The sequence below is a fragment of the Cephus cinctus genome, unplaced genomic scaffold (assembly GCF_000341935.2).
Source record: "Cephus cinctus unplaced genomic scaffold, Ccin1 Ccin1_scaffold0494, whole genome shotgun sequence".
Classification (NCBI taxonomy): Eukaryota; Metazoa; Arthropoda; class Insecta; order Hymenoptera; family Cephidae; genus Cephus; species Cephus cinctus.
In genome coordinates, this window is record NW_014333166.1 from 81310 (window position 1) to 109151 (window position 27842).

The window sequence follows — 27842 nt, forward strand, 5'->3', positions numbered from 1 at the left end:
TATTGAAATTTTTATGGCAAAGTTTCAGGACGACTCTATGAAATTGATGTTCTTTTATTTTCCCTCTGGTTATGAGGATCTGAAGGAACGAGAGTACATATCGGAGTAATTATTTTAAGAACTGATGAATCACGTTACCAAACGTTTCATGACAAATCCTTTTTGAATATTATTATAAAAAATTTGAAATTTGAAAAAATGTATAGTCTGTTTTTACATCAGACATCAATTCCGTGGATGGATCCATTAATCTGATGCTTTGTTCCAGTGTTGAACATCGCAGCCAAGGTACAGTATGAGAACAATGGCAATGTACTTTTACATCGTTTTAGCCCTAGGCCGGGGTCCTCTTCAGGTGATTCATTTATGAACGACACAGAATTAAATTGAAATAAAATGCATGGATAGCCAATTTCGTCTTTAAAAAAGAAAAAAAGGACCTAATAAATCCAAAAGAAAGTGAAATTTTATAATAGTCATAAATCTCGTTAGAAAATTATGAATTTGACATAAAATTTCGCTTTGGTTAGATTTCGCACTCCCGGGTAGGCTCCCCTCCTTACAGAATCTACAACGATAATAACTTTCCTTAGACTTCTTGGGGATCGTTCACCAGGCTGATCATCCGGGAGGATCATACCACAGTAGTATCCTCGTATTCACATCGTGATCGGCTCTCTAGTGAGAATGTTCGTTGGCTCGTGAAAGTGCCATTACCTCAGGACGGTTAAGCGAGTGCCATCCTCTTATTTTTGAAGGATGTACCCAGGTCCTTTGGTAAAATAAAAAAACCGCTGGCTATACATACATATATATTTTACAAAAAGAAAACGTAAAACAAAATGAGGTTTCCACGTGGTTTTACCGCCATAATTATTATCGCCCTGGCAGGAAGTACCTCGTCGATGATGAAGTCAGGTCGCGACGATCATAGCAGTGAGTACAGATAGTAGGATGAGCTGTCATACGTTATAAGAATATATGATAATATTTTCTCTAGAGTGTGGTAGACCTGCCGTGTCGCAAAGACAACCACGATCGACAGGGCGACAGCCACGACCATCCACCGGGCGAATTTTTAATGGGAAACCAAGTAGACGTGGTGCTTGGCCTTGGCAAGTGTCACTTCAGCTACTTCATCCTAAACTAGGCTTCATCGGACACTGGTGTGGTGGCGTTCTGATAGATTCAAAATGGGTACTCACTGCAGCCCATTGCGTTCACAAGTAAGAACGACTTACTGCATATTGATTGAGAATACCGGAAATGCAAGACAATGAAATCTAAAGGCCGCGAAACATCCTCTGATTTTCTGCCCTCGTTTTCATCCGATATCAATCGCCACCAGTATTATTCTTGACTGCGATTCTTAGAAGACAGTTCTATTATATATCAGTATTATCTTAAAATTCAATTCCAATATTTCCTTCGTTCTCATCATCCACTTTTATAAATTTATACTGCTCATAGTTTCTCTGAATAGTTCCTGTGCCATTTGCCAAAAGTTCAATATTAGATCTACCGGAAAGTTCTGTCCGATAATGTCATCTCAAGTCAATTCAAAAAACAGACAGAACTTTCCGGTAGACCTAATGTTTTGTTATAACATTGAATTTCCTGCTTTTCCTTGTCATACGTTATCCATGTAAAATAATATCCCCATAGAAACCGCAGGAAGTACCTTTAAGTAAATTCGCGCCTACGCATAGATTAACTAATTCATTTTGAAAATCCCTGTATAAGTATTATTATATATATGCATACCTTCTATAACGACTAGACAACAATTAGTATATCCTTATTATATTTTTTAGTGAACTTTTCAATCTACCTATCGGCGCTCTCTGGACAGCCGTTTTGGGTGAGTGGGAATTGGATTCCGGTGGTCGTGGGTCAGCACGTCTTCCAGTGGAGAGAGTGATTCTTCACGAGCGATTTAACAACTACGTTCACGATATAGGTTAGTACAGACAAACAAGAAAATGAGATTACAATCTGAAGTAAAGTTTAACCAAAAGAAAATCTTTTACTCGTAGCACTGATGAAGCTGAGCAGACCAGCGCCATTGTCGAAAGTCGTAAGAATCATATGTCTTCCGGAATCGAAAGAAAAGTTCACTGACGCACAGTGCGTGGCCTCGGGTTGGGGTCGTTCAGGACCATCGCCGTCGCTCTCATCGGCGCTCCTCGAAGCCAGCGTGCCTTTATTGAATCTGGAGGAATGTAAAAAAGCTTATGGACAATCGGTTCCCATTCGTGGTGGTCATCTCTGCGCTGGACATACTGACGGCTCATCCGGAAGTTGCGTGGTAACGCGATTTAGATTCGCTTTCCAAATCGTGGTCACCTTGCAGGAACTGGAGCACGGCTTTGGTCACGGTTATCCTCTCGTTGGCCACGACGTACCCCGATACGCTTACTATAAAATTTTGCAACGTAATCTTCCAGCGTTTATTGTACAATCGTTAAGATCGACCCAAACACACTTTAGAAGATTGCCTAGTGGCGTCTAAAATTCAATCTGGTGCGAGGATCATTGGTCCTCGCCCTTAAGAATCAGAATCGTTCCCATTCGATTAGTAGGATTAGGATCGATTGACCTTGTCCAAGTAAACTTATCTGGTGCAGTACTTAGAATTCTAATATCTTCTTACACTTTCCTTTTACTCAAGGGTGACTCTGGTGGACCTTTGCAATGTCGACGAGCGGACGGTGATTGGCTGCTGGTTGGTATCACTTCATTTGGATCAGGTTGCGCAAGACCAGGATATCCTGACGTCTACACAAGGATACAACATTATTTAAACTGGATAAAGGATACCATGAATGCCGATGCGAACACCTGAATTAATTAATTAAGCGACTCTATCGAGAACTGTGATTTTGGATACTACGTCGTTTACGCGTAGGTGATACAAACTTGTATATAAGTCTAGGTAGTTTTATATTTTTTTAATGAGAGTTTAAAAATTGTTTCGTGCCTCAATATGTTCGGTACAGCTAATGTCCAGTATGATCCTAAGTGTTCTAGTAAGGATAATAAGCACGTACCTAGAGACATATATATATATAATACACTGGTCTAGTGTGGTAAGTAAGAATCTGTGTATATTGACATAAGGATCAATTACGTCCGAATCTTTATCCTTATGTTTACCAGGACTCTGGATATCGGAATCCTTCCAAAATTCTTGACAAACAATATCCCTGGTGTCTCTTGACATATATTTCTTATAGCTGGGACTGATCTTGTCTTCGAGCTTTGTTATAGAGTATTGATAAGCGTACGTGACTTTCATTCTGTTTGCCAAGAAATTGACCACGATTTTGGGGGATATATATATATATATATATATGCACACACGTTAAGGGTGAAGATACCCTTAAAGATTTCTTATTCATGCGAAATCAAATTCGCTAACTTTCAAAAGAAAAGTCATTTCCCTGAGGGCTCACGGTATTTCAATTTGAAACAGAAAAATCCATTTGAGCGAGCGTCACCTGTTGTATCTGGATACGCCATCTGAACATCTGCATTTATATAAGTACCTATCTCACGCCTCTCTCAATTCACATTGTTGCGTAAGTTCAAAGCGTACGCCCAGGAAGCTATGCTACTGCTATACATTGATAAAATTAGATATATCGATTTACCATGCACGTGTGTTCACATTCATACATATCATGTGCAAACTCAGGCTCGAGAAGCTACCTATGAGTACTCGCGGTGCATACTCGTAATTAACTTAATACGGCCCACTTAATATGCATACTAGATTGTTGATAGGCATATATGATAGTCTGGTAAGTTTCAGAAATTTGTAATATACTATAGGTATATACTATGTAGCAGTACTGATGAAAGTATCAGACAGTGCTCTAAGTGTCAGACTTTTAAAATAATTCTACTGTTAAATTGGAAAGTCGAGAAAGTTTATTGTACGTTAAAATCTTTTGGTAAGAGAAGAAATTTTTATTAATATTTTTCGATAAGGCTAGAACTGAAATTATGATATTTTATACTTTTTTTTTTGGAAAGGTTATTCCATAATTTTACTAGAGAGTATGTATAGTGCATTATGCAATTTCTGTCTATGTTTCTACTAGGTAAGTTTTAAGTGCAATTAGATACTTAATCCTATTATAGACTGTTTAACCAGATAGTGTTTCAAGCTTGTATTCATATTATAAATAGACTTGAGATTTTCGATATTCGAAAATGTCCTCTTTCGCGGACGCAGGTGTCATATTAGGGGAATTGAATCTACTTAGTAAATTAACATGGCTGAGCTTGTTTGGAACGGTCACGTCGAGTGTTAATTAGTAATTACATTAGATAGTTTGCGAGCTATTACAAAGCGCACCTGCTACATAGAAATATACATAGCCAGAATAGGAACGCAAGTGTCAGAGTGTTAAAAAAAAATCAAGTGAACGAAAAAACGCGTGACCAATTGAAATCATACGTCATGCAAAATGAAATTTTTTCTTTCGTCGCCACAGTTTTTTTATTTTCTCTTCGTCGCATCTCTCGATTTTCATTTGCAGATTTTAATAATTGCTGCCATAAATAAACGTCCATTATCATCATTGTAACGTTGTACAGTCGCAAGTTTCACGGGCTAAAAGATGAAAGTGCGAAACTTTCTTCACTCGCAGAGTGCTGATCGAGATGTTACTTTACAACCATGAAAATTAGGGTTACAATATTCACTGAGCCTTAGACTGTTATTAAAACATTTCAATTTAATTAGCATAACGCAAGTTTACTTCTCACTGAGCCTGCCAAGCCAAGGTTTGTCATTAATCCCAGCCATTACTTGATTAAAGGAACATGTCCCGCTGGGAAACACGGATGGGAGTGTCTTTTAATGTTAACACACGTGTCATGCTCTGAAACACGTATAATCAGTATTAATTGATTATTTAAAATCTTATACATAAGCATAGAATACCTTGTACAGAAACATTTCCCTATGTACATCCAATAGTAAAATCTCTTCTATCGTACAATACTGCTCAAGGCATTCGGATGAAATATTGAACCACTCTCCCCAGCTTCCTTCGAATAATATCAATTCCTAATTGAAAGAATAAAAATGCATCAAAACCTCGCAAATAAATTATCATACAACTTTTTGAGACTGTCCTTATGGCACATGCGCACAGAAATATTAGCAGCGGTTGATACATGAAAACTGTAAGGTGCACCGAGTATGTATTCACATGTACGCAGATCTTGTACTTGCGCATTGGGGTGAATCAGGGACGTGTATACGATTCTGGGAGTAAAGTAAAATCCAACGTAGTATCTTAAACGTCCAAAGCATCCTGTTGCTATGAAATTTCCACGACTGTATTATTATAAGAAAATTCTTAGCAGCATTCTCATAAACTGTAGATTCTTCGTAGGCACTTCATTTATGATGTATATGATATGTCACGAAGAAATAAAATTTAGAAATATCCCTGTATATACGCTCCTGGATTCTCTGTTGTGGGTGGCGTTGTCAGCGGGGGAGAGAACGCGTTCCTGCTCAGTAGCACACTTTCATCGGGTCGAGGAAAGTGAGTAAGTCTCTGCCGCTATATTCCCATAGTGCGGAGAGGAGTGGCGCGACGAGGAGATACGAAGAGGAAGAAACTAGCCTGGAACAGAGAAAGGACCATAAACGAAGAAAGAAAGACAACAACGAAGAAGGGAATATACAGGTTGAATTGGAAGAAACGAGAAAGTACAATACAATACAAAGTTGCTTTTGCTGCTGTTCTGCGTCAGGGCGATATAGACCATAAGCAGGGATACGAGGTTTTCAATATATCTGAGGACGAAACCGAAAGGAAACGTGTAGCGTCGTCGTGGCAGTGGCCAACCGTGAGTACAATCTCGTTCGCTTGAAGGATATTTAGAAAATATACAATGTCTCTCTCGCTGCACATACATGTGACTCATTTTCACACAGCCCCACCTTACAGATGGATTTAGCGCTTGTTTAATATCTGCAGTAGATGATTATAAACTTTTCATTGACTTTACGCTTACTTCTTTCGCCATTCTCGATCGATTCTGCCACTGCAGGGGTTGCACTGTCGTAAAGCTGTTTCTTTCACGCTATACTATTGTCAAAGGGTCAGACGGTTCGATAGTCCAGGGTGAGATACAGTGAATATGATGACTTCCTCGTAACAATGATTATTAGTATACATATTTGAAGCCTCTAGGTGCATCGTGGTCAATTAAATTCATTATTTCAGTTTAGCACCAACGTAGCGATTGATCTATGTTCATGTCAATAACCGTCAAATAAATTGACTTTAGCATCATAGTTTACTTCCCATAACTACAGCTCTCACTGGCAAAAATGTTCGTTTGGCTCTATTTCCTTAGTAAATGGTAAAACCGCGTTGTTTATTAACAACTTTTTCTAATAGAGTTTAGCGATAATTTAGGAAATCGGTTTCTCGGCATTTATCTGTTATATAGACCGTTTCCATTGGCAACGAGGTTTCGAACAGACCTTATATCCTCGGGGATATTTTCATGTAACTACGAAACACCACGCAAGGGCTTACAGTATCGACTGTGTGAACTCACTTCCGTATAACAGCTCTGGAAAATATTCATGAAATCGATACTCCAGGTGTCTATCTGCGTTTCCCTATACTAAGGATCAAATCTGTGATTGCAAAACCGTGTTTACTTAGCCAATGAATGGAGCATCGATAGGACTAGCTTTATGATTTTATATATTTTTTCTTTTTTATTGTCCCATAGGATCATGAGCGGTAACGAGGAGCCTATGGCATTAACTACACCACCTGCTATTCATGTAGGACCTATCGTTACGCCCGGATCGAACGAAACAATTTCCATTGTAATACCGTTATCGGCACAGTTGACTACAGTTGCCAGTCAAAGTACTGATCAGTCCTGTAAGGATTGTGGCAAGGATATGAAGAAGAGCGCTACTCCGAGTACAACAGTGTGGCAAAGGCCGGCAAATACCAAGGGATGTCCTTTTCCTACTTGTAGCAGGTATGGTAGAGCCTTCTCCAGGGCTCATGATCTCAAGAGACACATAGCACGACATGAGATGAGAAAGGAAAGATTGTCAGAGATTGAAAGGGCTGAAATACGTAATTGCTCTGAATGTGGACAAAATTTTGCTAATGAGATTGTACTCAGGAAGCATGCACAGTGCCATTTGAAACGTGGTGATGTTCAGGATACCAATGGGGAGGTCAAATGGTACTTCTGTCATTTGTGCAAGAAGAGATACACACAGGAGAGTAAATTGAAGGCACACATATCGGCACATAATAAGGTATTTTGATATGATTGACTGATCCTGATATTTTGGATGACAGATTATGCATTGGTGGGTTTGTTAGATTAGCATAAATTGATGAATTAATTGTTGCCCCTTGCATTCTCTCCCTTTTAGGGAATAATCAATGGATTTAATGGATATTGATTTAGTGGGAAGGGTGTGAAAGTTTCAGGAGAGTAATCAAGGCGACAGGAATAATATAATTTAGAATACTTGAGACCACGAAATTTATCATGTTTATTTATTATTTGTAGAAAGCTGTATGCAACATATGTGCTCTGTGCGGTTCCCGATTCGACCGCGAGGAGCTTCTCCAGAATCACATGAAGGAACATACCAGTAGTATCCTGCAGGCACAGGCTGCCTTCGGGAAACTTGATGGTACCCAGCAAGTTGCATTACAAGGAGATGGAGAATTCTTACTCGAAGAGATGCTTCTATTGAATAAGAAGACCAAAGCCGTTTCTGTGGCTACCACAAAAGCTGAAGCCAGCGCAAATTCAAATAAGATTCGTTGCGATTATTGCTCTAAGACTTTCAAATCAAAATGGACTCTGAACTCTCATGTAGCAGCTCACGAGGGACGATTTCAGTTTGATTGCGGTCAATGTGGTAAGCGATTCGTTAGGAAGAGCCATTTCGAGGGTCACGTACGCTCTCACGAAGCTGCCCGGCCCTATGTTTGCGAACAATGTGGAAAGACCTTTAAGGAACTAAAGCATCGACGAGAGCATACCAAACGGAAACATCCGGGAAACCAAAATGCCATCCAAAGTCTTTTGGATAGCATTACAGCCTGCGTTGCTGAAGAAACTGCAACGCCTGATCAGCCAAAGTTCACATTACTTATGCCTATGGATTTTAATGTTTAGAATTAAGCAAGTGACTCGAATGAACGTCCTAAACGTGTCTTCGAAGATGAACAGTATCTCCGTGAAATCAGAACATGTTTGTGTATAAAAAAAATTAGATATAACAAATAGCCAATCGTGATGTGCAATAGAGAGAAAAGGTAATGTTAAGAGTAGAATTCACCGAAATCAGTTAGTACTTTGTCTCAGTGTAATCGCGTTATACTTATTTTCGTACAAAATCTTCTACCTATGCTTGGGCGGGTCTTTTTGAAACATTTTCGATAACCAAAGAGTAAATGAAATTTCTAGAGAAAGTTGCCATCCTTACGTAAATGATTTCGGTTTTTGATAGCAGCCGATCACTATGTGCTATAACGTGTCATCTGTATCTGTTTATATTACATGTCATAATAAATACGTATATATATTTTTATCACGGAAGCACCAATGCCAATAAAATACATTAGAAACAAAAGAAATAACATAATTCAACAGACGGAAAAAAAAGGACACCGCGTATAAAATCACATTTCTTTAATATTCAAACAGCGAAAAGTCCTTATCGTTACAGGACGATGATTCTTTTGTTTTGCCATTGGACGTACCAGACATTTTAGATTTTACTAAATTTTTATCTGGAAAACATTTTACGAAGTAATGCCTGGACCGCGACCTCAATCATACGCAAAATATCAGGAGGTCATTCTGCGCTGATAATCATTCAGGAAACTTTTGATAGTACGGACTTCCGGATCTATTGAGGACTTGGAAAACCCTGCTTCTTATTTGTCAAACTGATTTCTTAGAGAACAGCAATTCCTTTCCTTTTTTTTTATTAAATGAGTTACGCCAAGAGACTGAGGTTGTCCACGGGCACGCAGACCAGGATCTTCACCAGACAAAGTAATGTTACTAGGACACATACTTTGGACACACTGCCACCAGAAGTCCTGGAGATGATCCTGCGTCTACTGCCACTTCATGATGTGGCCTCCTCGGTTCGCCTAGTCTCCAGGTACAATCATTATGAAAGTAATGACCCATTGTTCGGATCCTGATGGACATTCACTTCCAGGCAATGTTCAATAGTGGCTACTTCGGTATTGAATGGCGTGTTTTACGGTGCCGGCGTGCGTTTAGAAGCTATTATGAGTCATATAGAATCTACTATGCCGAAGGTCGCAACGGAAACGGATTTATTAGCCTGCAGTAAGGCCTTTAATGCCCTGGAATTGATCAGGGCGCAATACAGAATGCTCCGGGCAGTTACTTGGAGATATATACATCCACCCACTAGAGAAAAGTTTCCAAAGCTTTGTTTCTATGCTGGTATTTTGCTCGATGATCTGAACAATCTTCTTCGTTTGGCGAGGGTGAAACCGTCTGCTCTAACTGGATCTCATGGACCGGATTCCTGTGTCGTTTGTTTCATTTCCCTCTGCAAGAGATTCATGAACTACTTCGAGAAGGTTTCCGAAAGAAAAGTAAACAGGTGCTGATACTCATAAACTTTGACCTGTAACAGCTCATCGCTATTTTCTTTCAAATACTTGCCACAGGTCTGCCCTCATATCTGGATGCAAGGCCGTGGACGTTCTAGATTGTCTAGCGGAGGGTCGAGAGGTCGTTGCATTTCGAACTTCTACAGGAAGAGGAAACAGAGGTGGCATTATTAATATGAGATTGAAATATGTTATGAGAAGAGCTTGGTTCACCTGTTTAGAGGTGCCTAGTGCGCCTGATGAAAATTCATGGCGTGATGAACAGAGATTTATGTATCTCAGACTCCGTCGTCTTGTCGGCAGTGTTAACGAACATCTTTTTGAAAAGACACATTACGAAAGAGAACTTTTACTCCAGACACCGACTATACCATCTCCAAGACCACCTCCAGCCTCGACTTATTCCGGCTATGGAGAATATGGCGGTCAATTTTTTTATTATGGTAATATGAACAAGTACGCCTATGAGAGCAAGTTTAAGTTCACGTCCGTGGATGAACCGGAAGAGGATCGCGAAACGGAAACCATTCACGGAGCTCCTTGCTTTGATTTGGTATTTTTCGTGGTCCTACGTTGCTCCCCGGAATTAGCACCCTTGGCCATCAGATCATCTCTTAAATCCGATGATCTTGAGTCTCCTACGACCAATCATCAGCAGGAACTTTACCTCAAGGTTGATGTTACCTGTCCCGCCTCGGTAGCTAATAGACTACCTGGACATTTTAGCTGGGAACTTCGGAGTCCTCGACGCGGTCACCGTTCGTTCTGAGAAAATGTTTTATCCGCGTGCGACGCGGACGCTTTAGCTCGTTGTTAATTATACATTCTTGTACGATCTATATTGATTTTAGCATTGTCGACGTTGTATGCGTATGCCATATGGTTATTCAAAGACGGGGAAGTAAAGTACCTCGTGAATGATTTCAGAAATTTCGTCTTTTTTGTCATCTATATTTATATACACTTATGTTATTACACATTGGATAGAGATTAGTTTTGAGCCGCAATCGTCAATTTTTCCTCCATGTCCTCTTCAATTCTTTGTGGCATCCACGAAACGTTGTTTAATTTCTTAGCGCGTTCCTCCAACAGACCGTAGGCAAATGAATTCATCAGAATTCCACTAGGTATGGCCACTCCTTGAAACCGGTACAAATTTTCACCCTCGTCTGTTTGTATTTTATGCACTGCAGCAACTGTAGTACGACCCACTAGACTTGTATTGCCCACCATAGGTCCTTTACTAATGTCTATGTGATCTCCTATTCTGTATAGTGTTATCCTGTTCTCATTATGTTTGGCAATATCTGGTATTTGTTTAATTTTAAATCGATTCTCTTGGAACATTTCTATGGCTAGATCTTCCTGGACCACCAATCGTTCCACTGGTAATTCACGCAGTATTAGCTTTACGAATAGTGCTGACATTGCTTGTAGTTCGGGAACAGTTGGTTGCCAGTCAGGTAGATTTAGATATACATTAGATATAAAGCTACCTGATTTAATACTTGGCGCTGGAAAGCTATGTAGATGAACTTCAACATCGTCTTTGAAGGCGTTCTCTGCTACAGCGCCAAGGATGAGAGAGCAAGTACGCCAAAATGCTCTGTTAGTCGAGATATTAGGAGCCTTCAGTGTTGTGAATGTTAAATCACATGGACCAGTTAAAGGTCTGTGCATGTCCCAGGGTTTTTCATTAACAAGAGCCAATGCTGCAACTTTTGTAAGACCCTCAGAAATATGTTTTGCACAATCATGAGGTGTGGAAAGGTTCTTATTCATCGCAAGAATTACTTCTTCGGTTGGCCCATGATATTTAACATCTATTTTTTCAATTCTTCCTACAGCAGCTCGTTGTCTCTTTAGCTCTTCATCGTATAATTGATTTCTCTTCTTTTTTGCTTCTGCTTTAGTTAATGTACCGATACATCGTGAGTGTGTTTTTGATTGGAATCTCAATCCAATTGTGTAAAGTTGTCTGCACCTAGAGATACATTAAAAATAAATCTCATTGCATTTATATATTTATTAACACAATATAACATAACACAGAATTAGATTTCTTACCCGTGAAACATTTTTAGATAATGCGGTTATGTTTCCTCATGCGGTGTTCTTAAGCTCTTCAATTTTTAACGCAATCCGTCGCACTGCATCTAATACTGAATATAAAGAGAATACACAGATTTAAACAGGAGTAATAACTTAGTACTGACAATCAGAGTGTTTTCACACCTTTGCATGCAATGGTCGTTCAATATAAACCAATATAAACCTTCGTTTCGGAGTACAAAAAACAGAAGCTGGAAGAATGTATCAGGAAAGTATTACATGTAGTTTAGAAAATTACCACTAGATGCTAGGCTGCATCAATCATGAATGAATCATGAATCATGAAGTATGTAATATTATGGAGGAGACAAACTCTTGCCGGCCGCAGAGATGAATAGGGAGATGCACAACGCTACGATTTTCGGCGATACCAAAATCGTGGCGTTAAATCATAGCGGCGAGTCCGGAAGTAGGATATTGTGATCATCGCCTCCGTCGACAATACGAATCCCGTCGCAGCCGAGCTAAACGTGAACACGTACGCATAGCTTGGCGAGCAGAGGTTCTCCGCTACTCACCGCTGGTTCCCGAGAACGAGACCGAAAACTATAGAACTTCTGAAGAACTATTGAAAAAGTCTATTGTTGAAACATTTTTAAGGAAGCGCAGTGTCAACTTTACACCCGTGTAGCATCTCAATTTTTACTAAATATTATTGGATCTTGATTTACTTTCAAATTTTATTCAAAATATAAAATTGAGACTAAATCAAAATCTCGCAGAATATATGGAGTAGATAAAAATTGAATTGAAATTGTAGAATATCGAAAATAAATTACGTTCACTTCCTTATTTCTTTATATTTAATTCTTTACTTTTATACCCCTATTCCTTACTTTTCTACTTTTAAACTTCTTTATTTCTATCTTTCCTTCTGTCTTTCCATTTCACTCTGTTCCTTCTCACTTTTGATTGTGATTGTCTTGCTTGTCCCATTCCTTTGGTCTGATCGAGCATAATTATTCGAGTAGTCATATAAGGATAGTCACCTTGTTAGAGTAGCGACACATATAGACTATGGTGTCGGGGGTTGCCCTTTCGCCTCATCCTCTGAGCTTGCTCAGTGGGTCTGACCCAAGTTGTGGCCGCAAAAGGACCTTATGGGTCTACCGTTCGTCATTCGTCAAACATTATGATTGATGTGTAAATATTGTAATTTTAAATCGGTAAAACCGAAAAACTATAAAAATTTCACCTTAATACGTTATTATTATTGTTATAATGATTAGCAATTCTAAGGACCTGTTTACTGTACTTTTTAAATAAAATATTCTTTACTTTAATTCCTTAACACCTCTGTTACATTATATTGTAAATTATATGTATAGCTAAACTAAACCACCACGCGTCTTGTCACAAGCAATTCTTATCCTGAATCCTATTAGTTGTCAAGTTATGATTAAAAAATGAATTTTCGAATGCTGCTAGTATAATTTATAACTTTTGACATTTCACTTTTGTATTTTTATCGTTGATTGTTACTGCAGTGTTAATACCAGATAGGTATATGCACCGACTGATTTGAGATGGATTGGCGAGCGAAACGTAAACGGATCTGCAAGCTGAATATAATGATATTAAATCGACGAATTTACAAAGTTGAAGACTAACATAGGGCCTGCAATCGATAATTCCATTCACCTTGAAAACTGCTTATTGTTAATTAGAGACTGCTGTTTACAGTAATCTATTCATCAAATCTACCGTTACTTATTTTTATTTACCCTCTATTTCATTTATTTGCAGCACCTTTGATAGAGGATTCCGCTTGCCTCTACCTGAAATTCATAGTTATTCAAACATGTATTTTTCTCTATTTTAATAAATTGTGCCAACACAAATATTTTTCGTGTGATAGACTGTGATCTATCACCGTGTGTGATCTATCTGTCCCTCCGTGATCCAACACCGGATCGTTGTCGGGTTAACCCCTGAGCTGTGAGACCCAAAGAAAATCCCTTTTCGGGATAAGGATAAGGATACAATTAGATAAAAATTATTATAAAAATATTAAAGTTGCGTACAAAGGCTTGGACGAAGTCGTCTGTAGATCAAAAACACACGATCTAAGCCCATCCTTCATGGACAGCGGGGTTGCGAAGTGCTGTGTCGCAAAGGACTGTAGGGCCTTTGAAAGGGATTTCGAACTGTGACCAACTTTAGTCGTAGACGCAGAACACTAAAACAAATAGAAATTATTTATGCTATTAAAAAGTGAAACAGCGTGCCATAGATGTTTGTGCGGTGAGTGAGTGGCGGAGAACCTCTGCCCGCCAAGCTACGCGTTCGTGTTCACGTTTAGCTCGGCTACGACGGGATATGCTTTGTCGACAAAGGCGATGTTCATAAAATCGTATTTCCAGACTCACCGGTACGATTCAGCGCCATAATTTTGGTATCGCCTAAAATCATAGCGTTGTGCATCTCCCCACTCATCGCCGGTAAGGATCAAGATCAACAAAATGGAACATATCGCGCCATCTATGAATAAAAGAAGAAACGTACTTTCGATCAACATCTGATCTCGACCTCGACTTTTAGCTTGTGTGTTCTAGAAGAAATGGACGGTGATTTCTGTGTCGCTGTATAAGGTATTTAAGTGCGTTTAATTGATTAGGCCGGCCGATCGATTGCGAGCACGTTTCTCACGGATTGGCATTTCATTAAAAGTACGTTACAATTTCGGTGTAATAACGCGTGTACAGTACGGGTAACGCGCGATATTTTATTTATTTTCAACTTTCTTAAGTAACTGTGAATGTTTCTGGTCCTGGCATTTTTGTGCGTTAGCTTAAACAAGCGTTTTCCCGCGAGACCAGCTTGAGAACGTGTTTTCTGTATTCTTATCATTGAAAATGGTTTGTTAGTTCTGTGATTATTAGTCCAGTATACCAATGGGGGTCTGCAGACTATTTAAGAATCGCGATGCAGAAGCTCTCCTGAAAGATATTTTTGAGCTGAAAGAATAGCTTTTGCGTCTGCAGACACCTGGATCTTTGGTTTCTCTTTAATCTTTTGATATAAATATTTTTGGATCGCTCCGGTCAGTGGGATTAGTGCCATGAGGAGCATGTGGAAAATATATTTGATTTTGTTGAATATTTTGCAGAGAGCTAGATGACGTCCAGTGACATTATAGAGGCAATTTTTGTGAATGTTCAGTGACATCCAAAATTTCTTTTTTGGATTCACTGTTGAAGCTCTATACACCTGACAGAGGAAAAAATGCCTTCGATTTGTGGAGATGTCGTCGAAGTGCCTGGTAAGGCAAGACGTGGCTTAAAGAGGAATTAAATATTAATAAAAATGGTTGAAATTTATTTGTAAGGATTGTATATTTAGAAAACTACTAATGTTATATAAAAATATTTGCTATGCTTTTAATTGATTGCACTTGCTCTAGCTTTTGGTTGTTTGTTCTATTGCTCGACTGCTTAACTTATCAATAATATGATCAATAACACTGTGCTGGAAAAGAGCATTAACTTGTTAATAAGTAATTCATTTGCTGTAAACAAAATGATCAAGAAGTTTTATTGACTTTGGAGCAACAGATTAAATAGCATGAAAAATATACTGTTCATTAATAAGTCAATGATATGTATGCTTAAGTGAATGATGTTAATATTATACAAAGCAATAAAATTTGTATCTGTCAATGTGTAAATCAAAGTTTGTGAAAAATTAAGTTTTGCAAAAAATATATTCTATAAAAATATTTAGTGCTTGTCAAATTTCTATTCTTGAGCGAAAGTTCCAAACTTAATTCCTGTATACTTTAGCGTACTTGGGTATGGCCTTGGAATAGAATTCTAGTAATCTATTACTAGGAGGATACTTTACATAATTGGATGCTCCATTAAGTAGATACAATCTCAGTTGTTCACTTGATTTGGCTGAGCTTTAATTTTTAAACCAATATATCAAGTTTACTCTTTTCCACAAAACTTAGAATAACAATAAGGCATGCCTGGACTTTTATAGAAATGTGGAAGTACAAAGTATGGTGGATGTAAGTAATAGGTATTATCTTTTTTAGTCAACCACATCCTCATCAAGAAATATAACAAATAATCACTGATTACGAGGAAAAATTTAATTTACGTTTTTCGTAATGAGTCTAAAGACTTCGTTTGATTTTATTGTTCTGCAGTCTCTGTCGTGCAAGCTGGAGTCCCTGATGGTATCTCCAGCACCGACAGTGTCGGCACACACAGCGACGTCTCTGGTCACACAACCATTTCTGGAAGACCCAGGATGGACGTCGTTTGTGTCTTAGATCTACAGCAGCCTGAACATCTTGTTCAACGTAAAAGAGCACTTGAGGAAGTGAGGCAAGCCTGTAGCTTGGTGAACGCCAACATGCACCACATACAGGTAAGCTGGCGCCAATCGTTAACGCATTAATATTCTTGCGCATACAATTTAAAGACAAGTGTTTTGTTTGCTTCCCTTTGCAGTTTGAGAAATTGGATTTTGGCGAAACAAATGTGCTGGACACATTTTACAATGCGGATGTTGCCGTTGTTGATCTGAGCATTCAACTTCAACAGTCTTCGTTGTTCTATCATTTGGGAGTGAGAGAGAGTTTTGGAATGAGAGAAAATATCCTGTTGTACAATGACATGGACACAGAAGCTACAATTAGACTTAAGGTACGTTTCAAATTTACAAAACTGGCATGCTGCCTATTAGCAACAACGATTCTTTTTTCCTGAAATTACTATTACTTGGCGTGACGTTTCGTCGATGGCGAATGGAGATAAAATCACTATTGATTTAAGATTAAAATGTTTAATTCAGTTTGATGTTGCCACACGTTGGAATCGTATGAATAAACGTACGCATCGTTTAATAAATGAATACATGTGGGAGGGAGAAATAATATCTGGATGGCCTTGGCCATTTGTTAAAATGGATAGAACCGGGATAGGCGTCGAAGCAGTGGACTCAATTAAAGGCGTTATTAATAGCTTGATAATATGCAACTGGCCTACTATGTCTACTGAGAAATCTATTGTCAGAATAGATCCTATTAATAAAGTTCTTTTTATGCGTTTTGCCTCTTGGCTTCCCTGACGCTGTGACGTATAAATAAAACAGTTCAACGTCTCTGGACTTATGTCCATTAGAAGCACGTTGCTGACCAACAACAGCACCGAGAAAATCAATGAAAGTTCATGATTAAGTTCAGGTGTCCTCTGATATCTGAGCTTTTATGTGAGAATGTCGCGTTTCGCAACGACTCTTTAATCTGATAAAAGGAGTACCAAATAAATACCTCCATATGGAGCTGGAAAACATGAGTTCATGTTCTTAATATAGCTATTACCCATGCTGCCTGCCGTCCATGCGACTAGCCTAACCATTCGCGATTGTTTTGTGAGATTTACTGTTGACAGTTGTGGCTCGCGCCAGAAAGTAACTACCGTTCTTTGATAAAACTGCAAATTTATCTAATTCATTCGCCATGTACATTTGCGCGGTTAAACAATTTAAATGATATATGATAATACGAGCTGGGAGTGTTGTACAAAGGCTAAATAGTGGTGAAGTATCGATGATGGTAATGCACTGATAAAACAGTACCAGTGCAAAGTTCCAAGACTGTTGATTTTTAATTTCAAAGTGAACCCGAGGACAATGTCAATAATTTACGTAGCGTGTTGGGCTAAATCAGAGGATTTAAATATCAGTTTATTCGCCATTGACGCAGTATTTTTCATTTTGGTGATATCTTCATTCTGTGTGTGCACTGTACATTGGAGTAGATCAATTGTCAACTGAGTGAATGACGGATGCCACTGGAATTCAAATGTCCTACAAGAGATAAACTCATTAAGGCCTCATTGCGCTTTCTTAATTCGAGTTATGAGTATGGCCGGAATAACTTGATGCCATTAAGAAAGCGCAAAGTAGAGTTTCGAAGTTGACTGTGTGAATCACTCTTTGAAAATATAATCGATTAATTTCAGTTATCGTGCGGCAACTATACATTTGTTTCTTACCGTGTTGTGGAATGTGGTTCCTGCGTTTCAACAAGTCCAGCAGCTAGCAGAGCAACGGGAGAAGAAGTGATAGATCCAAAGCAGCACCTCACGCTCAAGCTCAAGAAACTCTTTCAGGATGTCGAAGTACAATCGAAGTGAGTTTACTTAATGTAACAAGAAATGCGACAAAAGTTAGCAATAGAAAACTGAAGTCTTGGATGAGGAGAGTGAGGAGTGATAAAAATTTTAAAATCGTTAAATTTCAAACATTTCTTATAATACGTCTGCGCCAGAGTGCACGAGTGTTTAACACTTGGTAATGCGCTTTTATCTTATCTTGTTTGCCCAGTGAACTGCTCCCATCGGAATATCTTGTGTTTAACTCTATCGTCGTAATCGAACAATCGATCTAATTGCAATTGCGATTACTATGTTTTAGAGCACATATGAAGGAAAAGTTCCTAGCGGATTTGCGCAAGGCGCGCGAGACCTACTCTGGGGAAGAGCTCTCCAGAGCTTTAAACAACATGAGAAAACGTTTGGATGATCCGAATGTTTTGTCAGGTGAAGTTGTGCTCAACGTTCTAATCTCTTTTCGCGAGATACAGGTAAATGCGAATTTGGATTAGGAATGATTTCTTTGTTGGATGAACAAAATGGAATAACTACATGAATTGTGTTGTTTCATATGGATCAATAGGATTATGATGCAATGGTTCAGCTTGTCGATGATCTACGAACAGTACCGAATCACAAAAACTATATAAGTACTCCAGCTATTTGTTACTTGTATGCGTTTGCCTTGAATCGGCGTAATAAGGAAGGTGATCGTGAAACGGCATTAAGAGTCATTGAAAAAGCTTTGGAGAAAAAGGAAAATCATGTACCGGATATGCTGTGCCTCTGTGGAAGGATCAACAAGGATAAATTTGTGGAGAGTAGGCATACGGATCAAGAGAGTCTGAAGAATGCTATTCATTGGTACAGAAAGGGTTTTGAGGTAATAATCAATTGGAAATCATAATAGTAAAATCATTGATTAATATTTTGGTTCGTCGTAGGTTCAACCGAATGAATATGCCGGCATAAATCTTGCGACGCTCTTAGTGATAGCAGGAAATGAATTTTCAAAGAGTGAAGAACTTCAACATATCGGAATGGTGCTAAATAATTTAATTGGAAAAAAGGGCAGTCTTTCCAGTTTGAAGGAATACTGGGACGTGGCAACATTTTTTGAAATCAGTGTCCTGGCCGAGGATTATTCGAAAGCTATACAAGCGGCGGAGTGTATGTTTAAATTGAAACCACCGAACTGGTACGTTTTTTTCTTCTTGGATTTAATGAACAGGGATATGTATCGATTAAAAGACAAAGATATCAAATAATCACATTGGCCTAGGTACCTGAAGTCAACGATAGGCAACATAACACTGATCGACAGATTTCGTAAAAAGAATGAAGAGGCTGAAGTGTCGTCAGAAGAACAAGTTTTCAGTTTTTGGATGGATTACTTCGTCGAGGCTACAAAGTCGGAAGTTGGAGACAGTATACGGTTTCCCGTAAGTTAAAGAAACAATATTTCTTCTCGGAATAGAATAACTCATACACGCATTTCTTATTTTATAGCTTTTGGTTTTGGAGCCAACTAAAATTTTAATGCCAAGTTATGTAAACGTGAATCTGGGAGCTGAAGAAAAGTCTATTCAAATTTGGAACTTGTGTCTAGACAATATGAAGAATAATTGCAAGCAAGTTCACGACTGGCTCTTCACGGCTAACATGATTCGCAGTGTGAGTTTGTACAAAAGGGACGAGCGATGTTTGTTCTTGTACGTGCATCAAAATTCTGATGATTTTCAAATGTACCTGCCGTCTGTACAATGCAGACAAAGATTTTATGACTTGGTCCTGGAGATGACCCGGGATCAGGAAGGAATGGTCACTGACTTGGATGCGTACATGACCGACGAGCGTATGAAGGTTTGTTGCAACAATACTTCTGCATTAACATTCTTGTGCGCAAGAAAAAAACTAAATTTCATTTTATATTCCAGTTCGAGTACGAATTAGATGATCAGAACAAACGTATAATACTTGGTAAAGGCACATACGGTATCGTATTTGCTGCCCGAGATCTGAATACACAAGTGAGGATAGCCGTGAAGGAGATTCGCGAGAGAAATCTGGGCGACGTGCAGCCTCTGCACGAGGAAATCAAATTGCACAGTCAGTTGAGGCATAGAAATATTGTGCAGTATTTAGGCTCCGTGAGCGAGGATGGTTACTTCAAAATTTTCATGGAACAAGTTCCTGGAGGTAAGCAGGTGCCTGAATAATTAAATCTTTAGAAATCAGCAGCTCTGTACTAATTCCATTCAACAATAATGTTACAGGCAGTTTATCAGCTTTGTTAAGATCGAAATGGGGTCCGTTGAAGGAAAATGAATCTACAATATCATACTACACGAAACAAATTCTGGAAGGCCTGAAATATCTCCATGATCAAAAAATTGTACATCGTGATATAAAAGGTGATATAATCAATCTCGCGTTATGCAAATTCAACATCATACGCATGTCGCAACATCGTGTTTCCCATGAGACTGTTCTCATTGCTCTTTGTTACGTAACTCCTCGTAAGGCTTGAATGGTGTTAGTAGTTTTATACTTCCTGCTGTGTACGGACCGTGAAGCAACATGCAAATATCGAACAGTCAGGGAGCGCCAACAATGATTTTACATTACCTATCTACTCCTAATCATGAATTATCCATAAGCTAATTAGTTTATTTCAAACTTTTATAATTATTCTTTCGTAGGCGACAATGTATTGGTCAACACCTACAGTGGTGTCGTTAAGATATCAGATTTCGGAATGTCCAAACGATTGGCAGGCCTTTGTCCGAGCACGGAGACCTTTACAGGAACTTTACAGTACATGGCACCGGAAGTTATTGATAAAGGACAACGTGGTTACGGTGCTCCGGTAAGACAATATTTATTTTATATATATATATATATATATTACAATCGACATATTTTCATAGTGTATATCTCTATTGCATCAATTGCATTGGATATAAAACTGACACAATTCAACTATACGTAATGATATGGTGGAAAATGCATTGGAACGATACTCATGTATTCAGTTTGTTGCTGACCTCGTTCTAGATATTCTCAGAATATTCATCCCGTATAGCAAATTCAAAGTGTATAGACATTCTCATAGATTTCAACCAGATGGTAGAAAAGTCACAGTGATTCTGCAAGTGCCTTAGCGTTCGTTTACTGTCAGAGAGAGAAGAAAGCGAATCATTAAAAATTATTTGACGTGCTTATAATCGATTGAAATTGGAATGTTTATCACAGGCAGATATTTGGTCTCTTGGCTGCACTATAGTGGAAATGGCAACTGGTAAACCTCCGTTTATCGAATTGGGATCACCTCAGGCTGCTGTTTTTAAGGTACAGAGTTTGGGAAATATTACAATATGATGCTTTGGTATTAGGAAGATCTTTTAATGATGCGAAATTTAAATAGGTCGGTTACTATAAGATTCATCCCGAGATACCGTCGGAATTATCCGAAAGAGCCAAGAGTTTTATTCTTCGCTGCTTCGAACCTAACCCTGACGTTCGTGCAACGGCTGCTGAACTGCTGGAAGACCCATTTCTTACGGAGTAAGTAGAATTTGGATATACTTCTCTAAATTGGTTTCGAAAATGAGGATTTTTTCTAGGAAAAAAAAGACGACAAGACTGGCAGCTCCTCCCGATTTCAGCAGAAGCATATCTGTGCCAGCTGAGAGGTTGGAGCGCTTAGGAAAATGTGATAAGACGAATAATAACCACATCGTGACTGCCCCAGCTATTCAAACGTCTCAATCGGATGACAGGTAAATAGCGGGTACGATCATTAAGAGTAACGTCTGTCCGCTAGATAATAATATTTCATAAAACATTTGTCAATATTTCAGTATTTCCATTATCGTCTATAACTTTATTCATAATTGCTTTAAACAATTTAATAAAATTTTTTGTCATTGCTCCCTATGACAAAAAAAAACTGTGCTACTAATACCACGCACATTGTTGTACGATCGTCAATGGATTCAATTAGTTTTTATTCACTATGTGAATGCAATTCAGCGCGTTTTTTTTATTTTGATATTTAATCGAATGATTTAGTAGTCGGAAAGCACGAAATTAAAATTCTAATTCCTGGAAAATGAATGTCTGAACGAGCATTACTCAATTTATGTTGTAATCAGTGGTCGGATGTGGGCAGGATGGTTAACTTGGCTGTAGATAAGCCAATTCGCTATTCTCACTTGTAAACAAATTTAAATAGTATCATATTGTTAGTTGCACGAGACATGTTGGACTTTAACATTTCCTTATAAAATTTGCTTGCGAAGAAATTTATCATAGACTATAATTAGATTGCAACTAGTATCAATTTTTTAATAAGTGGTCAAGATGGGGTTCTGTCAGCATGAAAAGAATAGAATGGAAATGCGTATGACGTTGAAACTGTATCCTGTAATAGACATGGAAAGCTGGACTTTTAAGTACACATGGTTTGTCAATATTTGATTCATACCTTTATAAAATCTATTCTCTGCAGCAGAATTATTCTTTGAGCTAATCGTCAGCTAGTTGAATGTGCAATTGATTTTTTAATGATGAATTCTTTATCTCTCGTGTACTATTGTTATTATTTATAACAATGTAAGTGTGGTGTGTAGCGGAGGGCTGACCAAATCAAGCCCACTGAGGGAGCGGAGTCCAGCACATCTTCTATCCCCAATCAGCATGCCTACCGCGACAATATCTTTTAACAGGTACTGTACTCTCGTCAAAAGGGTCCTGTAGACAATTTTCAATATTCAAAGAATAATAAGCTGTATCACTTGAAACGTGTATGGCACGTACAAATGAATCGAATTACGCTCACAGTATACATGAGATTTGTTTACAATTTTTTTTTCCTAACAAATTAAAGACAAAGAGGGAATCGAAATAGGTGAATTGACTAAAAAATAATTAATAATCTTTCTACCTAACCCCTACCCTATAACTATGTGCGCTTCTGTAGATTTGAAATCCACGGCTTATCACTCCAGTAATAATATTAATTTGACAATGTGACGTGAACTGTTACTTTAAAAACATGCAAAGACATTACGTCCGATAATCATTAGGTTCGTTTGATTGTCTTCGTTGACGGGTGCATCATTACATATCCAAGTTCTCACAGTGCTGAATAGCTTCTAGTGAAGTATTTGTCAGCTGCAAGGTGCCAGTAAGACAGTCAACGATTATTCGCGCTGACGGTGCAAGAATATTAAGTTACAATATCTAAGAATGCTATTCACCAAGCAAGATGCCAAACTGAAGTTGAATTCTATTTGTATCCTCAGTACGATCGGAAGTACGCCATCTATAGAAACCAGTGAAACTGACACTGCTGGTGCATCGATGACAAGAAGAAGCTCATCGGGTGCATTGCTGTCGCCGGAAGTCGAAATAACTGGTAGATTTATAGTATTCCTTTTAGAGTATTCCCTTTAGAGGAGTGATCAACCGGTGAGAGAAAGTTTTGAAGATTTATGAGAATTTTTGTACCAGGTCAACCAGGACAGAAATCGGGTGAGGAGCAAGAAGGATTTTATTTATTGAAGAAAGATAGTCAACGACGAATGACGTTGACCAGAGTCTTGAGTCAAGACGAGGCGAAGATTTGTGAAGTTTGGATGAGAAGCATACATCAAGATGTTGGACAGACCGTTTTGCGTATGGTGAGTTGTTTTTCTTTTATGGTGAAGCATATTTTTTACAATGTACAGTCAATTATCTTATTTGTGCTTTTCTTTATCCTTCGTGCAGAGTCACTTGGAGCTATTGATGCGTGGTCTAAGGGATTATATATCTGAACAAAGCCAAGACGTAATAACAACAGCCATCCGGACGTTGAAGGAGGAACTGGATTTCGATTCGACCGCAATTAATCATCTTCATCTGGCAATATACCTATTCCAAACAGCTGTTAACGAAGTTCTTAGAATGCACAGTATAAAGCCACACTGGATGTTTGCTCTGGACAATCTAGTCAGAAACGCTGTCCAGGCTGCCATTACAGAATTGTCACCTGGTGAGTTATAAACATTGATAATCTTATAGGTCAGGATGCCTCTGTTGAATTTAACATTAAACAAGGATAATATTTGCATCTTTAAAAGGGCATGTATCATGCTACTGGATCAATGACTCAGTCATAGTGATTTTTAGAAACTCTACTGAAACGTAATATGTAATTCTAAGTAATCATAAAACTTTCACCGCCCAAGACTTTATTTTCTCATGTAATTGATCTCTCATCGCGATCTTAAGAAGCTCAGCTTAACATTTACTCTGGACCAGATTGCGTAGGACCTTCTGTTATCTTAATAGGTTCACATGGATGGCATGTCGCGTGTTTACGGCACCGTAGCGTGACATGTGTAGCAAATAGTAGCCATATGTACGGATCCAGTATATTAATGTGTCAACTCTAAAAATATCCCGATGGAAAGTCGTCACCAATAATAAAGGGACCTCGCATCGTGAATGTCTCTCAGTTTTAGTCAGTCGCTACGATTTGATAGTGCAGCCAAGTGGTCACTGCCTGAATCTATATAGTATCAATGTTGGAAAAGTGTTATCGCAATGGTGACAATGAAATTTCGTTTGATCTTTCGTTAAAGTACGAAAGAATTTACCATCGAGGATCAAAAAACTCTTTTGTATTCCAGAATTGGGCGCAAATTTGCTGGGACAGGAACGCGTGCAATCCGTTGCTGAAGGAGCGGAAGAAGGCTCCACTTCCGGTGTCTCGACTGTCAACTCGGTGAAGTCCCAGAAGACAGTGGACTCTGTCGATAACAAATACTGGCGCGAGTATCGCGAACAAATGGGTGCCCTTAAGGTCGAGAACATGAGATTGCTACATGAATTGCTGGAGAGTCAGAAATCGTATCAGACGTTGCTGCAGCAGGCACTGGAGGAGCAGCGAGCTCAGGTCGGTGCCTTGACTCATTTGTGCGAAACTATCAACAGGAGAACAGCCAGACAGGAATCGGGGTGAGTTATCGTCATTTTATGGAGATTCATTTCTTACGTGGCCTTGTGGCTGGGCAATCAATTGATTAGCCATATAACCATGCCTGGATCAATATAAAGATCGGCGATGATAAACGCCAATTGGAAAGATACTGATTCACATTTTATTTATGAGATACTCTTCTTTCTCCTTTTTTTTCTAGCTACTAGTAGACACTGTTACCCTCGTATCTTCGCTCCGATAATATCTTGGTAGGATCACGTTTCTCAACATTTCTTTGATGTTGATCTTAGTGTTGTTAAGTGTTTTGCATAAGTTCATTAGCACCCGTATACCCTGTCGATGATAGACTTCTAATTGTTCTTGATACCGGAATTGACAGTACTTCTTTTCTCATCACAGCTACAACTCGACTATTTTCGATGGAAATGTTGTCTCCCCGCAAGAAGGCTTTGTACCCCAAATTAGTGTCACTGAGCATAATTCTAGCAGTCACAATGACAACAGACTCACGGAGTGGCTGCAAGAACTTTGGGTGGATGAAACATCGATTGACAGGGTAAATCTTTCTTAATTTTTTAATACTACATTTTTGAGCCTTTAATACAGAAATTGATTGCACAGTTAATAACAAGTATTCTTTTGTATCCAGTTCCTTTACGAGGAGTACACCCTGGAGGATATTCTCTATCACGTCACCCGGGACGATATTCGAAGATTAAATTTAAGGTGGGTCGAAAATCAATGATATACTTAGTTTTCAATATTGACAGCTAATACCTTCACGTTGTTTCTCTATATTAATAGAGGTGGCATCGAACTCAGGATATGGAAGGCTATACTTCAACACCGAAAGGACAATGACGTATAAAGGGAATATATATACATGATTTTCCCTAAAAGCTTCAAATCGTAATTCTTACGTGAAATATCAAGCAGGGTATTATAACCGAGCTGTAACTGACTGCCGTTAAAGTAAAATTGTACTTTAGACGATACAAAGCTGTACGCGCAACAATCGTTGACCTGTAGCAGTATGTGATCGGTCCTAGACTGAATCAACATTTTTTTTTCATTATGAAAAGAGAAAAAGTATGATGCAATTGAATATGGGGTCATGTAGTTCCTAGATATTGATTAATCGTTGTAAGCTATCGAATTGTTAAAGACGTAGAAAAAATTAAGCTTTCATTCGTTAACGAATGAACTCGGTTTTATACAGCCGTGCTACGGATGAATCTTTGATGCTGGAATACAAAAGAAAAATGAAAGTAACAGAAAGTAATTATGTTCAACTGCCGTTAAATATACCGTTAATGCCTCCACAATTTGTATAGTAACAAAGAGTAAGGTGAATTATTGAAATTTGGAAAAAAATTCTAGGAATTTTAATGTTCCTATATTATACATTGTACCGTCAGTACGTTATGGCTCTTGAGAATCTGAAAATTCGAGGGGACTAATAATTTCATGCGACTGCTTGCGAATTATTTTACGACGGTGTAAATCTTGGGGATGTACACGTGTATCTTGTGTGGTTTGTACAAAAAAAGAAGTTATAAGAAAAGTGAAATATGATAGAAAAAAAAAATTGGAAATTTTTGTAGTGCCTTAACAACGTAAACGAGCATGGAATTATGCGCAATCAATATACCTTTGCACTAATCAAATGTGTTCGTAAGAATGCACACATCTCGAATATCAATTCACGTGTATTGTTAGCATCTGCGAGTTATTCATAAGGGAAATGTAATAGGAAAAGCAAAATGAATCCCAAGCGCACAAAAGATAGAACTTTGTCTTCCGAAGGTAAATATTTTTGGAAATATCAACTTCATGTTTTTCACTGTAAGTTACGTTAAAAGGCGTATTGTATATACATATAACACAGCCTATGGTATTAGGTAATCGGTAATACCTTCATCATCCCCTATAGTGTTTCCTCTCTATACTTATATCATACAGTGAGTGCGCAAAGTCATTATGCAATCCGAGACTGTAAAAACTGCCGTGTTTTCAATTTTGAGTTTCATCCAAAAAAAAAAAAAAAAAAAAAAAAAAAAAAAAAAGTTTAACTTTATTCCCATCTCGTCGGTATAAGAATAAATCGCGAGGATGCTTTATTATGAAATCGGAAATTGGCGTCGATCTTCGGGCGAAGAGCGAGCGTTTCCAGAGTCGTAAGATAAATGTATACAGAGATGTGGTCCACTTTGAAGGAGTCCCATAGGTCCGGGCAATAAAAGCCAACCGAACGTAGCCTTTTCTTTAAGATAACCTTACACGTGTCACTGTTTCGTTTATTATTGGTGGAACTGACTTTGATGACGAAAAAGGCAAGCAGCCCACGTCGAAGATTTTTTTTTTGGACAATATAAAAAAACGGAACAAGAAAAAATTAGTAAAACAAAGAAAAAGGTATAAAGAGAAATATTCGTCGATATCTCGGATTTTCAAAATCAACACCACTATAAATGAAATGTTGTGTGATTTAGCGACTGACATTAATAAAAATAATTGAAGATTAATTAACGTACTACTTCTACAGTAGACTAATAAAATAATATAAGTGGATCATTGCAATAAATTGTTATCCAAAACTTCGAGTTACTTGTTTCTATATAGATAATTGATCGTACCTGCCAATAAAACAATAGAATCTATACTGAGCGAAACAAGTATCTCGAGAGTGCCTGTTAAATACGATTGTTTTCACTCACAATAATTGTTACGTACAAGAATCATTTATAATAAATCCATAAAAGATGAGATCCCCGTAGATTCTTTAACCACCATCCACTTACCACACAAATATCCCAGGAGATTCGGGAATGAGATAAAATTCTCAACTGATTTAAAGGTACGGCCGGGTTTGGCAGCTCACAATGTGAGCTCGTTTACCGAACGATCTCCTTAATTGAAATCGGAAAGAAAGGGGAAAAACGGTGG

At 38.3% G+C, this 27842-nt stretch overlaps 5 protein-coding genes and 1 long non-coding RNA gene across 16 annotated transcripts; 4 read left to right on the plus strand and 2 right to left on the minus strand.

Moving 5' to 3' along the window:
• Window positions 1–589: 589 nt before the first annotated feature.
• On the plus strand, window positions 590–5009 carry LOC107268209 (chymotrypsin-like elastase family member 2A). 2 transcript variants are annotated; one of them, XM_015740755.2, is made up of 5 exons: window positions 590–936; window positions 1001–1226; window positions 1815–1960; window positions 2037–2308; window positions 2672–5009. In XM_015740755.2, exons 1-5 carry the CDS (start codon window positions 843–845, stop codon window positions 2843–2845), a joined length of 912 nt encoding a protein of 303 aa, XP_015596241.1. In that variant the 5' UTR covers window positions 590–842; the 3' UTR covers window positions 2846–5009. The 2 variants fall into 2 exon arrangements, with proteins under 2 accessions (XP_015596241.1, XP_024941233.1); XM_025085465.1 differs by lacking the exon at window positions 2672–5009 and having other exon boundaries at window positions 2037–2586.
• A 520-nt stretch (window positions 5010–5529) lies between these two features.
• LOC107268207 (zinc finger protein 510) lies at window positions 5530–8617 on the plus strand. Its single transcript, XM_015740750.2, has 3 exons — window positions 5530–5874; window positions 6775–7324; window positions 7585–8617. The coding sequence occupies exons 2-3, from the start codon at window positions 6779–6781 to the stop codon at window positions 8200–8202; spliced, it is 1164 nt and encodes a 387-aa protein (XP_015596236.1). The 5' UTR covers window positions 5530–5874; window positions 6775–6778; the 3' UTR covers window positions 8203–8617.
• A 152-nt stretch (window positions 8618–8769) lies between these two features.
• LOC107268206 lies at window positions 8770–10614 on the plus strand. The gene is made up of 3 exons (XM_015740749.2): window positions 8770–9199; window positions 9260–9676; window positions 9744–10614. The coding sequence occupies exons 1-3, from the start codon at window positions 9024–9026 to the stop codon at window positions 10453–10455; spliced, it is 1305 nt and encodes a 434-aa protein (XP_015596235.1). The 5' UTR covers window positions 8770–9023; the 3' UTR covers window positions 10456–10614.
• Window positions 10605–12180, minus strand: LOC107268208 (39S ribosomal protein L39, mitochondrial). Of its 3 annotated transcripts, none has more exons than XM_015740754.2 (3): window positions 12037–12180; window positions 11754–11848; window positions 10605–11670 (listed from the first exon to the last, which is right to left on the minus strand). In XM_015740754.2, the coding sequence occupies exons 2-3, from the start codon at window positions 11762–11764 to the stop codon at window positions 10677–10679; spliced, it is 1005 nt and encodes a 334-aa protein (XP_015596240.1). In that variant the 5' UTR covers window positions 11765–11848; window positions 12037–12180; the 3' UTR covers window positions 10605–10676. The 3 variants fall into 3 exon arrangements, with proteins under 3 accessions (XP_015596240.1, XP_015596239.1, XP_015596238.1); XM_015740753.2 differs by having other exon boundaries at window positions 11962–12149; XM_015740752.2 differs by having other exon boundaries at window positions 11922–12044.
• Window positions 12181–12628: 448 nt separating this feature from the next.
• On the minus strand, window positions 12629–18189 carry LOC107268210. The gene is made up of 3 exons (XR_001537767.2): window positions 17807–18189; window positions 13823–13977; window positions 12629–13576 (listed from the first exon to the last, which is right to left on the minus strand). It is a non-coding gene; the product is annotated as an uncharacterized LOC107268210 (long non-coding RNA).
• LOC107268205 (mitogen-activated protein kinase kinase kinase 15) lies at window positions 14235–26963 on the plus strand. 8 transcript variants are annotated; one of them, XM_015740741.2, is made up of 24 exons: window positions 14235–14389; window positions 14908–15060; window positions 15952–16175; window positions 16259–16453; window positions 17774–17943; window positions 18228–18396; window positions 18489–18788; window positions 18850–19103; window positions 19188–19347; window positions 19415–19768; window positions 19843–20104; window positions 20182–20319; window positions 20608–20774; window positions 21161–21256; window positions 21333–21472; window positions 21520–21687; window positions 22540–22635; window positions 23215–23327; window positions 23423–23592; window positions 23681–23945; window positions 24586–24913; window positions 25296–25452; window positions 25546–25622; window positions 25701–26963. In XM_015740741.2, exons 2-24 carry the CDS (start codon window positions 15024–15026, stop codon window positions 25762–25764), a joined length of 4104 nt encoding a protein of 1367 aa, XP_015596227.1. In that variant the 5' UTR covers window positions 14235–14389; window positions 14908–15023; the 3' UTR covers window positions 25765–26963. The 8 variants fall into 8 exon arrangements, with proteins under 8 accessions (XP_015596227.1, XP_015596232.1, XP_015596233.1 ...); XM_015740746.2 differs by having other exon boundaries at window positions 21532–21687; XM_015740745.2 differs by having other exon boundaries at window positions 14267–14397.
• The last annotated feature ends 879 nt before the right edge of the window (window positions 26964–27842 follow it).

Excerpts from the sequence above, each read along its gene's own strand:
- LOC107268207 (XM_015740750.2), top strand. The coding sequence starts at position 6,779 with ATGAGCGGTAACGAGGAGCCTATGGCATTAACTACACCACCTGCTATT. Across the intron at positions 7,325-7,584 it reads ACATATCGGCACATAATAAG|AAAGCTGTATGCAACATATG; the intron begins GTATTTTGATAT and ends TATTATTTGTAG.
- LOC107268209 (XM_025085465.1), top strand. The coding sequence starts at position 843 with ATGAGGTTTCCACGTGGTTTTACCGCCATAATTATTATCGCCCTGGCA. Across the intron at positions 937-1,000 it reads AGGTCGCGACGATCATAGCA|AGTGTGGTAGACCTGCCGTG; the intron begins GTGAGTACAGAT and ends TATTTTCTCTAG. Across the intron at positions 1,227-1,814 it reads GCAGCCCATTGCGTTCACAA|TGAACTTTTCAATCTACCTA; the intron begins GTAAGAACGACT and ends TATATTTTTTAG.
- LOC107268206 (XM_015740749.2), top strand. The coding sequence starts at position 9,024 with ATGAGTTACGCCAAGAGACTGAGGTTGTCCACGGGCACGCAGACCAGG. Across the intron at positions 9,200-9,259 it reads TCGGTTCGCCTAGTCTCCAG|GCAATGTTCAATAGTGGCTA; the intron begins GTACAATCATTA and ends ATTCACTTCCAG. Across the intron at positions 9,677-9,743 it reads TCCGAAAGAAAAGTAAACAG|GTCTGCCCTCATATCTGGAT; the intron begins GTGCTGATACTC and ends TACTTGCCACAG.
- LOC107268205 (XM_015740741.2), top strand. The coding sequence starts at position 15,024 with ATGCCTTCGATTTGTGGAGATGTCGTCGAAGTGCCTG. Across the intron at positions 15,061-15,951 it reads AGATGTCGTCGAAGTGCCTG|TCTCTGTCGTGCAAGCTGGA; the intron begins GTAAGGCAAGAC and ends ATTGTTCTGCAG. Across the intron at positions 17,944-18,227 it reads GATGTCGAAGTACAATCGAA|AGCACATATGAAGGAAAAGT; the intron begins GTGAGTTTACTT and ends ACTATGTTTTAG.